Source organism: Balaenoptera musculus, chromosome 4, assembly GCF_009873245.2.
Source record: "Balaenoptera musculus isolate JJ_BM4_2016_0621 chromosome 4, mBalMus1.pri.v3, whole genome shotgun sequence".
NCBI lineage: Eukaryota > Metazoa > Chordata > Mammalia > Artiodactyla > Balaenopteridae > Balaenoptera > Balaenoptera musculus.
In genome coordinates, this window is record NC_045788.1 from 31,385,114 (window position 1) to 31,399,005 (window position 13,892).

Below are 13,892 nucleotides of genomic sequence, written 5' to 3' on the forward strand. Positions count from 1 at the left end.
AAAAAGTTTTTTTTTTTCCCCTCCTTTGTCTCTCAAATGTGGCTCTAGTGAGTGAAGGCCAAGGAGAGAAGACTAAAAGGGGACTTGACCAAAAGATTCAGGAAAGTAAACTAGTTTCATATATGGTCGTATATGAATGTCTTGATCTGTTCATCAGTAAAAACATGTTCTTAGATTGCCAACAAGCACAGGTTCTAGTGTCTAGGCATTCTCCCAGCCTGTACCACAGGTGAGTCACTTAGACCCTGTCCGTGTTAGATACGTGATGCTGACTGGGGCTCCTGTCATTAGCACTAGCCAGCTGGAGTTTGTCCAGTACCTACCACGTTATAAGTGTAAGAGGCACTTTTTTGTGCATTTTCTCCTTTACTGTTCTCTTCAAACTCAGAGAATGTATTGTAAAATTGTGGATAGGAGTTGTCTTTAGGGGTCAAGCTTCAGAAAATAGTTATCAGTGCAGAGCTAAAAAATGAGTCTGGAATCAAACTTGTTTTGTTAGTTTCCAGGAACACCATTTCTTTCTTTCTTTCTTTTTTTTTTTCCCCCATCCTTTGAGATCATTTATTTATTTTTATTGAGGTAACGTGGATTGATAACATTATATGTTTCACGTGTACAACGTTATGTGTCTACTTCTATATCCACTACAGCCGCGGTCCCCAACCTTTCTGGCACCGGGGACCGGTTTCATGGAAGACAATTTTTGCACGGATGGGGTGGGCGTGGTTCAGGCGGTAACGCGAGCGATGGGGAGCGGTGGATGAAGCTTCGCTCGCCCCGCCCCTCGTCTCCTGCTGTGCGGCCCGGTTCCTGACAGGCTGCGGACCAGTAACAGTCTTCAGCCTGGGGGGGGGTGGGGACCCCTGCCTTACAGAGTGCTCACCCCCCAAAATTTAGTTTCCCTCTGTCGCCATACAGTTGATCCCCTTTACCCATTTCATCCTCCTTCCCAATCCTTCCCCTCTGGTAACCATCACCCCGTTCTCTGTGTCTACGTGTTTGTTTTTGTTTGAGGAATACCATTTCTTAATCCTTGCAGCTAATGCAAATGCATTACCAATTGTTTTAATGTGGGCTTTTATAACTGAAACAAAAAAAAGATACAAAGCCTTAGGCATTCTTGTCTAAACTTTTCAGCCTTCTTTTCCCTAAATAAGTATTTTATTTAATACCGTCTATTGAATCCTTTCTGCATTACTGGCATTTGAGAGAATTTGATCAATGGGTTGTGACCCTGAGAGTAGCGTCACCCATTCTTTAAACTGCCGGCCCTACATGGGGTCAGACTCATCTTCAGGATCTGGCTGGCACCCATCAGCCCAGCATGTGCTGCATTTCTGACAAGGCCTTGCTATGTGGTGTCGGCCTGTCTATTTTAAGACCATGTGACTGGTGCTATTTTTCCATACCTTTGATGTGAGTTCCAAAACAGTAGTTTTAGCAGTTACTATAATTTAACAACCCCCCTTGAAAATGTTATGGGGTCTATTTCATATTGCTACAAAATAATACTAAGAAATCACTGGATTTGTCATTACTAACAGTAGAAAATCTTTATTTATAGCCTGCAGCTAGTATATAAGGATATATAGTACATTAAAAACTATCCATGTATTTCCGAGCCTTTTTAAATTAAGCTTAAAAAAAAGCTTAAAAGAATTTTAAGCTATTGTGGTAGGAAACAATTAGCTATTAAAAATTGGAGTCGTGAGCTAAAAGGTTACCATTTTCGAAGTGATGGATTAAAACAAAATCAGGCACAGCACAGGTGGTTTCATGTAAAAAATCAGCTGGTTTTTTTTTTTTTTTTTTTAAGCGATCTAAAGGACTTTAAATTGTGTTGCTGAAGGGCTTTCTGGAAACTTACATGGAGATTATTTTGCATATTTCTATCAGGAAGTCAGTTCCAGGCCTTTAAATGAATACCTCATGAATACTTCAGTCTGTGTCATAGAGCTCATTTAGATTTCAAGGATATTGCAGGGTTTATGTTGGTGCAACAAGACTTTTTAGTTTTTCGTACAAACGTTTGGGTTAAGGAGCATCAGCAACCGCAAGAGTACTGCTTGGCTTGCATTTAGAAACAGGGTTTCTCAGTGAACCAAGCCACATTGGCTAGCTGCCTGTGTTTTTACTTATGGAGGCTCTTTTTTCCCTCCTTCCCAGCAGTTTTGTAGACTCAATTGTCCAGTAAGGCAGGAAAAGATAGCATGAGAAAATCCCATATTTTATGCATTGTTTTCACAACTTAGAAAGCATGAGAAAATCCCATATTTTATGCATTGTTTTCACAACTTGATTTTTCTTTCTGAGCCTTGGTCTCCTTACGTGAAGCAAACGTCTCCGTGACCTTTAAGCGGAAAGCTTTTGAGAGATGATAGTACAGGATCGGATCAAAACACAGGTTGGACACAGCCAGCAGCAGTGTGGCCTCTTTGGCTTTGAAAAGTGAAATCCTGGTGGAGCAGTCAGATATGACCTCTGTCTGGCTGAGGGTGTATGGGATTCGGACAATGTGATAAGGAACAAAACATATGATGTAGCCTGTAGTCACCAAAAGTATAGTGATGAGAGCTCTTTTCACATTTGGATAATTTTCATTATCTTTGTTTCTGTAGAGTTGTCGAATTACAAGGCAGTTAGATATTAAGATGATGGCTGAGAAATTTAAGAATATTGCTATGCATATGAAATTTGTCAGCAAATGCCAGTTTCTTCCAAACTCCTTTTTGAATTCCACACAACCCACGTTGGGCTTTTCCTTGATGTCTTTGATGGGAATGATCATGTTTGGCACCATTATAAGAAGGACCATTAACCATACAACAGCCGATATCATTTTGGCAAATCCAGGTTCTTGTATTCGATAAATCTTGCAGCTGTATGTCAACTGAAGACAGCGATCAATGCTAACGAATGCTAGGAAGATAATTGATAAGTACATATTAATGTAGATGAGGCAGGCTGTTACTTGGCAGTGGAATATCCTCAGCTTCCAGGGTGCCACGCCCAAGTCGACAATGATTTTCACTGGTAATGCCAGAGTAAGCAGGAAATCGGCTGTAAGCAAATTAATTAAGTATATGCTTACACACCTGTGATTTGTGTTTTTCTGTATGAAAGCCCAGGTTGCAAAACAACTTCCAATAATTCCAACAAGGAAAACTAAATAAAAAAAATATGTGAATGGCTCCAGGTCTCTGTAAACTGGGCAGAAGGTAGAACTGTTGGTCATCCTTACTTTCCCTCAAGATGACACCGTCCAAAAAAAAAAAAAAAAAAAAAAAAATCCAAAGAATCTGTTAAAACAGAAAACAAAAGGGAGAGAAGAGAGGTTAATAATTCAAATTGGATATTATTTTCTTCAAACACAATTGCATTCACAAAACCACGGTCACAGTCTCTCTGCTTCTTAGAATTTTATTGGTGAACTTACTAGATTGTGTGGACTGCTGGGAACATCTTAGATTATGAGGAAGCCTGGGTTTTCCATGGTCTGATTTTATGATTTTGGGAAATCCCACGTAGGTTGCTTCTAGAAAGGATAGTTTTGACTTCACACTTTTGCATTCTGATAGCTCTTTTGTTACCAATTGCGTTGGAAGTTAGTTTGCAGAGGAGATAAGTGAACTGAAATTCTGAGAAATAGAGGAAACAAAAAAGGTTTGGTTGTGGCTGAACCTGAAGAGCTCTCATTGAGGCTTCCTGGCTTTCTGGTCTCACAGACTGACAGAGCTCTTCATGCTAGAGGAACCTAGGCTGAGAGGGGAGGTGAGGAAGGACAGAAAATTGTGCTAAAATCTAAAAAGTAGGCCTTTTATTGTGTAACCCACTAGAACATTTTCACAATGAGAATTTCATTTTGTTTTTCTTTATTTTGGCAGAAAAAGTTGTAGGATTAGAATCTGGTCTTGCCTTGTTGCGCTAGATTCGTGATGGTACAGACCTGTGCTATCCAGTTTGGTAGGCTGCAGCCACCTGTGACCATTAGGCCCTTGAAATGTGACCAGTCCAAATTGATGTGTGCTGTACGTGCAAAGTACACACTGGGTTTTAAAGATTTAGTGTAAAATATTATAAAGAATAGTGCAAGTAGTAAAATTGTACTATTTTATGCAAATAGTACAACAGTTAGTAAAATATGTCATTAATTTTTATATTGAGCACATCTTGAAATGATATTTTTGATATATTAGGTTAAAATATTATTAAAATTAATTTAGCCTGTTTCTTTTTGCTTTTTTAAGTGTAGCTGTGAGATAATTTTAAAGTACCTGTGTGGTTTGCTTTGTATTTCTCTTGAACAGTGCGTGTATAGATGTTTCCATGTCAGTGTTGGTGAGAAGTTTGACTAAGAACGTATTTTAAAGGCTTCTAGGGCAAGGATGTATGATCGTTGGTTACACAGTTCTCAAAGAGAAGCTCAGTTATATATATAGATGTTTGAAAACATCTAACTTTAACACTTGAGGGTTTTTTTTGGTTTTTTTTTTCTTCTTCTTTCATTGTGGGTTTTGCAGAGCTCAGGCCTAGAAGTTTAAGACTTCCCCTTAGAACCATTGTGATCATCACTGATGGTGACAAAATCTTCTCACGTTCCCTTCAAATCTGGAACATTGGGTGATTTATAGCGCAAGTTAAACAAACTGGGTATCATTTATTCCCTTTGACCTGGTCTAGTCAAACACATGCTCTTTGGGCCACAGGTATTCTTCCTGGTGCTACTTCCTGATAAACACCATCCTCATGCATCTTAAACACCTTTCTTCCTTTATTTTAATAATCAGAAGATTGCTTTTGTGTTTTAGCAAGAAAAAATTGATATGTGGCTTGTAAAAATAGCAAATAGTAAGTATAGTGGCTATGAAGGCCAAACAAGCCCATTCTCTGAAACGTCCTTTTAAAGAACAAACAAGAACTTCAGAAGCCTTTCTGAATGTTAATTCTCCTAATTATTTAATGATCCATTGTGTACCTCTTGGGGTGAAACAGTATGCAAGTGGATGGATAAGGCAGATGTACATAAAACTTTCTAAGTTAAAGTGACATTTAAAGGGTATATGTCCTTCGCCTTTCCCTACCTGAGATAGGACTTGAGGGTCCATGAATAATGTCATTCTGTACTAAACTCAGTGAAAGTAATCAAGCACTTACTTTGTGTCTGGCACCATGCCAAGTACTTTACATGTACTTATTTAACCTTTCATTATTTCTATCATGTAGATGTTATTATCCCTGTCTTACAGATTAGAAAACTGAGGCACCACGAGGCTAACACTCAAGGTTATATAGCTGGTAAATTATAGAGCCAGGATTCCCACCCAGACAGTCTGATCTCAGAAGCCATGTTCAAAATCACTTTGAAACTTTGTCTCAATAATAATAACAGTAATAATGATGGTGATTATTATTATTATTTGGAGTAATAATTTTAAAACTCTATTCCCATATAGGTCATTACAGAGTACTGAGTAGAGTGCCCTGTGCTATACAGTAGGTTCTTATTAGTTATCTATTTTATATATAGTAGTGTGTATATGTCAATCCCAATCTCCAAATTTATCTCTCCCCTTCACCCTTGGTAACCATAAGTTTGTTTTCTACATCTGTGACTCTATTTCTGTTTTGTAAATAGGTTTCATTTGTACCTTTTTTTTTTTTTTTTTAGATTCCACATAGAAGCAATATCATATGATATTTGTCTTTCTTATTATTATTATAGTAGCAAACCTTTACTCAGTGCTTACTATTGGGAGGAACTATAGTCTAAGCTATTTTCATGTAGAAGAGCAGAAATAAAGTATTCATTCTTTTTCCTAAATACTACTAAAAGATGTTTAGGCTCCATGTGTTTTGATGTTTCATTTTACAGTACATATATTTAAAAACCAAACCTAACTTCTATCTTTTAAGCCTAAACCTCCTTTACTTTCAAAATTCCTGTGACCTAGTCCCTGCATATCATCCTCCCAACTCTCTACTTTAGGTTGGTGGGATCGCTACTGTTCTGGGAGCTCTTCCTTCCTTCCTTTGTACTTTTCATTGTGATAGAATTTGGGGATCGTAGGAGTCTAAGGATGGAGGGAACGTTTATTAATAGCATCTGGTCCAATCCTCAGATTTGAGGAGACTGAGGTCTGGCACTTGGGTGTTGGTCAAGGTTTCCCGGCTCGTTAGAGCCGGCTAGGATCCGACCTTGTTGACCATTCCCTAGACTCTCTGCCTTTATGCTTCCCAGCTCCAATCCTGCCTATCCTAAATGCCTGAAGAAAGCTCTTCAGGTCTGAAGTCTACTCTAGGCTTTACTGAACTCCTTATGACTTGACTTTTAATAGTAACCATTTATTTAGTACCTGGACATTCTAAACGTCCTTTTTGTTCTCTGGGTCAGAAGCTAGTGTTGGTGTAGATGGACCCTCATCTCCCACCTTTGCTCGTTGTTCCTTTACAAAGTGCTAGGATTTTGGCCTATGCTCTTGTATTGCAAATGCTACATTATAAGAGTAACATATTAGGTGTTTCTCTGAGGGCCCCTTTTGCTCATACAATTATGAAGTCTCATTTAATAGATGAATATGTGATAAAGAGAAGGATTAGAGAATAATTTGTTTTGATCAATTAATATACTATGTAACTGGAACTGACCATATATACCACTCATGGGTAATTTATTTAAAAATAATTGCAGTGTAACTGTTCATTCGATAATGCTTGAGAGTCATGCAGTGCCTCGCCGTTGCTTTTCTTGAACCTCAGTCTAGATTTCAATGAAACACAAATCTATTTTAAAATTTTGGTCTTATCAAGTAGAGGTTAAATTGTACTATAATAACATTCTGTGTTTTCTATCATGAATTTGAAAACTAAGTGCTTGATGAGTATTTTTTCAACCAGTTATTAGCTTGTGGAAATCTGAGGTACCCAGATGTATTCCAGCAAAATCAAGAAAAGATTTCAAGTGTCTCCTTTGTTTGAGAGTGCCCATTGCTTAGAAACTCATTAGATAACTCATTAGGTATTTTTTTACGGAAGTCACAATGGAATTTTCTTGAAATTACTTATCGTAATGTTTTGTAGAGACCTGTTGTGCCCTGTTGTGAAGACCTACAACAATGGCCTTCATCCATCCAGTTATAATATCGAGTTACTGAATAGTTAAGCTTACCTATAAGTAAGCAGTATTCAGTCTTGTCTGAATTAAGCTGTCTTTCTGAAAGGGATGGATGAGGTCATCAGGTAGAAGAAAATTACAGCGTAGTTCACAGTGAGAATCTATTTGGAGTTTAACAATTGGTGCCTTCTTGCACAGCAACCTTATTGCATGCTGGCATTTTCAACTTACATGGTTTAAGCACTGAAAATCATAGATTTCCCTTCCATGGAAAGACATTTGGATATATTAAGTATTTGAAAAGACATACCTGGGGGTATATTGTCTGAGCCTCAGCGCGCCTTGCTCCCAGTCTTCAGAGAAGCGTGAGCTGTTTGGCTAGCTACAGCAGTAGCAGCCTTATCGCAGGACTGCCGGCTGCACTAAAAATTTCCTTTCCTTTTTATGTGGTTTTAAAATGCTGCATATTGACGTAGATGAAACTGTGGTTTGCACATAGCTTAACTGTATGAAAGCCTCTTCAGGTCCTTTTCAATTTTGTGTAAGCTTTCTTAAACAATCCAGATTCGTCTCTTCTTTTAGAGGGAAGATTTTTATTCGTCTGTTGTAATACCTAGGTGTGTTTTTTTGTTTGTTTGTTTGTTTTGAAAACACCCAAGATGTGTATTTTGTCATAATGATTTTAAAGAATCAATTTTTTGTGCCTTGAATGGTGTTATGAGTTAAAGATATTAGGTGTTTAAGCAGAATTTCTTTAGTATACATACTGATACTCATCATCAGTCTTTCAAAGTTATAATTTAAAAACTTGTTGCAGTTTGGATCCTGCTGAGACATCTATTAACAAACAAAAAAGATGTGGTCAAGTGTATGTTGTTAAATCTGGAAAGAGAAGAGGAAAATCATTATGTAGAGAGATAATCACTGTTAATGTTTTTGGTACATACGTTTTAAAATTTTTCTATGTGTATACCCACTTAAAAATGTTATTATGTTGTGCATACTGTTTTATAGTTTGTAATCTTTTTATTCAAAATGATATTGGATCTGTTTTTCTCAGTTAAGTGAGTAAACCTGGGGTTCGCAGTTGTCAATTTGGCCCCAATGGCATAATGAATTGAGACAGGTATTTAGTAATTAATAGATTGTATGAAAAGGGACGCTCCAGTGTACATTTAAATTGTTTGGGTAAATGTTCATTCTTCCTGTGGGGGGAGTGAGTGTGCGGGTCCAAAGGCGATTTGTAAGTGCAAAGCCATTGCCTGGTCACTTAGGGTCTGGGTTTTTCTATCGCTTCATTGTCTTGGAGGGTACTTTGGTTTCATCTCTTTTTCTCTTAATAATTCTCAGTTTTCCAAATAATAAAGAAAAAAGTCAGAAGAAACCTCTCTTGAATCTAAAATGCCTCCCTTTTGGTATTCACTTTGCTAAGGAAAAATCTCTCAAAAGACTAAATGAGGACTGTCAAGCCGGAGGGAATTTAAGGAGGATCTAGGGAACTTTTGAAAACAATAATGTGTCAAGATGCTTTTGATGACAGTGTCCATTTGTTTCTGATACTCTGGTGTTCTTTCGAATTCAGGTAGTTATTCCTGTTACTGTATTTTGCAAAAGAATAACTTTACATATAAATTGGAGGAAAAAACCCAAATCTTTCTCAAACTTTGTATTTGATTTTGGTTAGGAACCAATGTTAACTTGCATCGTAACAGTGCTAGGAAATGCTCTGTCTTTTAAGATTTGTGTGCATCATTATTGGATAGAACTCACTTCTCTCCACTTCAGAAAAGACATGCTTGCAGACAGTCAAGTTAAGTGAGCAGTTATGACCAGAGTTTACACTCACTGGGGGATGGAGAGGGTGAGATGGGAAGAATTTGGTGAGATGCAGTTGGCTGCCAGCTGAGTGGTGACTGGTTTTAAAATGATACGAAGGAACACTGGAATCAAAGGTTTTTCGTAAAGTTTCTTTTTTCTTTTTTAGATAGGCATATTTATATGTGTACTTCCCCCTTCACTTTGGGGTATAGATAGAATTAAGAAATACATTCAACTGTTCTTAAACATCTACTATAGACACAGTTTTTTTGTGTCTGGATTGCCAGATATAAAAGAGCTAAAGTCTCCTAGCTCTCGATGTTCCATTTCCTTTTTGGAATAGTGAGAAACCACTCTTTTAATAGTGAAACTGAACCATGTTCCTCCTTTTGAGAATGAGCTTGAGGCACCTTGGCATTTTGTGGAAGTTTATTCACAGTGGAAACATGCTTTTCTTGGCTACCGTCCCTGTTGTTGTTTTTGTCTTTAACAGGAGTTCCATTTGAATTTCCATAGGTCACTTCTTTCTGTTTCATTAAGGACAGATGTTTTTCAGTGGGTATTTCCTTAGCGTTCTAGGAAATTGCACATCATCACTAACCCAGTATTTCAGAAACCCAAGTGGGAAGAAGTGAGGGGAAGTTGTGTTTCCCTTACCTTGGTCCTGGCAATACTTATTTAAGAAATGACATACTGTTTACTTTAATGGATATTTTGTATATTTAAAAACTGAAGCTAAGTTGCCCCATGAATTGAGAAAGAGAATCTTTTTGTAGTCAGTCCCTTATCCACACAAATCACGCTTTTGATCTTATTGAACACAAACACCAAACAACGGTATTTCAATAGAAGTATCATCTTTTTTTTAAAAAATTAATTATTTATTTATTTATTATTTATTTTTGGCTGTGTTGGGTCTTTGTTTCTGTGCGAGGGCTTTCTCTAGTTGTGGTGAGCGGGGGCCACTCCTCATGCGGTGCGCGGGCCTCTCACTGTCGCGGCCTCTCTTGTTGCGGAGCACAGGCTCCAGACGCGCAGGCTCAGTAGTTGTGGCTCACGGGCCTAGTTGCTCCGCGGCCTGTGGGATCCTCCCAGACCAGGGCTCGAACCCGTGTCCCCTGCATTGGCAGGCAGATTCCTAACCACTGCGCCACCAGGGAAGCCCAGAAGTAGCATCTTTAATGCGTAACATTCTTTTTTTTTTTTTTTTGGCTGAGCCTAGCGGCCCGCGGGATCTTAATTCTCTGACCAGGGATCGAACCCATGCCGCCTGCAGGGGAAGTGTGGAGTCTTAACCACTGGACCGCCAGGGAGGTCCCAAATTTGTAACATTCCTAAAATTTGCTTTTAAAACGTACCATGGTAGCCTTCGGAACTAATGAGGAAGGAGAAAATGAATGTTGCAGTAGGTAGCCGCTGCCACAGCCAGGAACACAGGTCTGAGAATTTATTTTCTTTAAAGAAATCCATGAAATGTAGGTGATTCCTCTCTTTACAGATGGGGAAGCTAAGGCATGGGGGAAATTGAGGCCTTGCCCAAAGCTGCACTGTTAGACCCCAGTGTCCCAGCACTTAATTATGCTTCTTCAAACGAAAGTGTTGGTTGGAAACTGTGGTTATAAAGGAGGCCACCAGGTCAGTTCATCACCAACCACCCCCCCAACCCCACGCACATATATTTAGTGTTTACAGCTGTTTGAACTTGAACTTGAGTGCCACTGGGCAGTGGAACAGTCACCACTGTGCCCACTTTTCTTATGGAGTTTGCAACTTGTGATGTTCACAGCTCAAAATAGTTTGCATCCTGAAGTGTTTATTTTTTTAATGTTTTATTTATTTATTTATTTTTATATTTATTTTTGGCTGTGTTGGGTCTTCGTTTCTGTGCGAGGGCTTTCTCCAGCTGCGGCAAGCGGGAGCCACTCTTCATCGCGGTGCGCGGGCCTCTCACTATCGCGGCCTCTCTTGTTGCGGAGCACAGGCTCCAGATGCGCAGGCTCAGTAGTTGTGGCTCACGGGCCTAGTTGCTCCGCGGCATGTGGGATCTTCCCAGACCAGGGCTCGAACCCGTGTCCCCTGCATTGGCAGGCAGATTCTCAACCACTGTGCCACCAGGGAAGCCCCTGAAGTGTTTTTTTTATGCTCTTTGGACAGGGGGCTGTTCTTTGGTTAATGAATGCTGATCAGAACATTTCTCTAGCAGCTTCTGTGGCTCCGAGTCAGCCTTCTCTCTGGAGCCATTGTGCTTTAGGTTCATGTTTTGAAAGTTTTTCAAGGCACGTAATCCCCTTTCCCACCTGAGTTAGTCCAAAGACATTCTTTCCTGACTCTGAGATTGATAGCTTCAAATCTGACAGTGACGGACATGATTAGACAAGAGTAGTTTTAAAGTGAGTTGTAGATGCAGAGCTTCCAAGAGGTTGAGGTTTCTGCATTATTTGAATTCTGCTTCAGTTTTCCCTTTTTAATGAAATATCGTGTAAAAATTTGGAAATATGTTGAAGGCGGATGTGTTTTGTACATTCTCGGAATGTGAATTCGGTTGTAGGGCTGGCCGAGTCTATCCTGTCATTCCGTTGGCCGGTCCTTTTGGTTTTCCGCCTTTTTATTGACTGTACAGTGTTATCAAGTCAACATACCATCCATCTCACCTTTCAGTTGTGAGGTGTGACTGTGCTATTTGATCCATGGTTATAAAATAATTAATAGTGGGTAAGTCCCTTAAAAAGAACTCTTAAAGGATATCTCGTTTCTTTTTAGTCACTGAAGTTCATTTTTTTAATTTTCCCACTTGAGTGCTATGGTCTATTTCTTATGAAATTTGAGTAACATGTTTTCAAAGTGCAGGACACATTTTATGAACTCTGTTGTTACTTTCCAGGAGAAGGCTTTTGGAGCAATTCTCCCTTGCCCTTGCCATGTGAGTCTTTGTTTTTTGATCAAGTGGTTAAGAAAAATTCTAACAATAATTATTTCTTGACTGCAGGCTGCCTCCTTAACTCCCATCCTAGAGAAGGTGTTTGTTGCTTTTAGAAGGTCACAGCATAGAAAGGGTGATAAGGGGGACGCAGGACCTGCGATGATGCAGATAGACTCTGGGCTGTTAGAGCCTGTGGGGATCCAGGAAGTGCAGTCGTCTGACCGAGGTGGGCAAAGAGCTGCTTCTGAGAAGTGAGGAAGTGGCGGCAGGTTTGGGGGAAGATGCACATGGTTGGGCTGTGGGGAGGGCGTTCGGGGACCCTCACGCAATCTGGGTGCGTGGAGTATGTGTGCAGGACCTGTGTGAGGAAGAGGCTGAGGCTAAATCTTGGTGCCATCTGGCCCATCTTGGATGCTTTAGTTAGTGTGCGGTGGAGAGCTCAGGAAGGTTATGTGAAGAGAGGAGCAGTCAGTTCAGCAGTACCAGGTGAATCTGCGGGCTTCGGGGTGTGTTGGGTTGGGGGAGGAAGCGGAAGACAAGAAGTCAGTTTGGAGTTGCTCACGGTCTTTTTAGGTGAGAGGCAAGGAGGATCTGAAATTGGCCGGGAAGAGATGGGTAGTTGGGAACGACTGCAGAGGTGAAATCACTGAGGAATCGGGGCTGGCAGGGAGCAGACTGTGGTCTCAGTCCTGGGAAGGGCAGTCTGAGGAGAGGAATCTGGTTTGGCAGGTAGAAAGGCAAGTTTGGTTTATTAGCATAGTGTGTTTTTAGTGCTACCTCATTATCTGGTATAGCATAGATTGCTTTTTATTTTCTCCCTTTCCATTTTGCTACCACAAAAGGAGAGCTGACAGCTTCCTTTTATGAGTTAAAACTAACACCATGGAAGCTGGTTGGAGAAATAGTACAAACCCAGCCCTGGTTACATCAGCTGCAGCCCTGCATCAGCCAGTTAACGGAAGCCATACCCACAACTTTGGACATTCAGGTCTATTAGCCAATAAATCTCTTTTATTGTACAAGCCCAATTTTAGGTTTCTTTTCTTTTTTTTTTTTCTTTTGTCACTTACAAATGAGAAAATCTTGATGCATTGGCATCACCTAAACGATTAATCTAGAGACTCTAAAAAGCACCCTTAAACTAAGCTTTGTTTCTGTTTGATGATGTTAGTAAAGTATGTGCGATGATTTCTCTATTCTGTCCTTAACCCTATTGCTACTACCTATGTGCTTTGACAATGGAGAAAAAGGAAAAAAAAAAAAAAGACTTTATTAGTACAGAACGTGACATCAAAAGATAATATCATACAAATTATAAACATAAGAGGTCATCTGCCCAAAATGACACAGGATTTCCTTTTGGGTAAACAGCGCTGTGAGGGTTTGTGTGCTGGGGTAGGAGAGACCTGATACTGTGTGGTCTTCAACAGTAAAAGCTGCTACTCCTTTTGGTCACCTATTCTCTGCAAGATTCCAGTGGCATGTGGCTTACCACTTTATGACAGGACATCCCCCCAAAAGAACCACTTTAACAAAATGTAGCTTTACTTTCCCATATGCCACTTTTCAGAATGTTTAATTATTTTATAGCACTGCTTGTATGAAGTGATTAAATGTTGTATTACTTTAGCTGTAGCAAATATATATTACAAACCTTATTTATAAACTAGCTACAGAAAAGAACTCATTATTACACAAAATAATAATATAAAAATAGTACTGATGATCTCAGAGATGTTTCTGGATTAATCCACTCTCGCAATTGCCCTACTATTTTATTTTTTGTTGTAGCCCTGGACCTTAAAGTTCCTTTTTTTAAAATTTACCTAACTTTTCAATATTTGAATAAACTCCTTATGATCTGACTTCTAACTCTAATACCTTACAGACATTCCTCTCACTAAAGTCTTAAGTGATTTTCAAAAGTTAAATCCAAAGATTTGTTTGTATTGATCTGACTTTTTTCTTCTTTTTTTTTAATTGAATGGTAATTGACTTACAATATTATTAGTTTCAGGTGTATAACATAGTGATCCAATACTT

At 39.2% G+C, this 13,892-nt stretch overlaps 2 protein-coding genes across 3 annotated transcripts in view; one reads left to right on the forward strand and one right to left on the reverse strand.

The window, feature by feature from the left end:
* The window catches only part of MED12L (mediator complex subunit 12L), a 319,598-nt gene that overhangs the window by 96,589 nt on the left and 209,117 nt on the right, over positions 1–13,892 (forward strand). The window lies entirely within an intron of this gene.
* GPR171 (G protein-coupled receptor 171) lies at positions 770–4,184 on the reverse strand. Its single transcript, XM_036851034.1, has one exon. It carries the CDS (start codon positions 3,233–3,235, stop codon positions 2,276–2,278), a length of 960 nt encoding a protein of 319 aa, XP_036706929.1. The 5' UTR covers positions 3,236–4,184; the 3' UTR covers positions 770–2,275.

What these genes read in the sequence shown, in the direction of transcription:
- GPR171 (XM_036851034.1), bottom strand. Translation starts at nt 3,235, where the DNA reads ATGACCAACAGTTCTACCTTCTGCCCAGTTTACAGAGACCTGGAGCCA.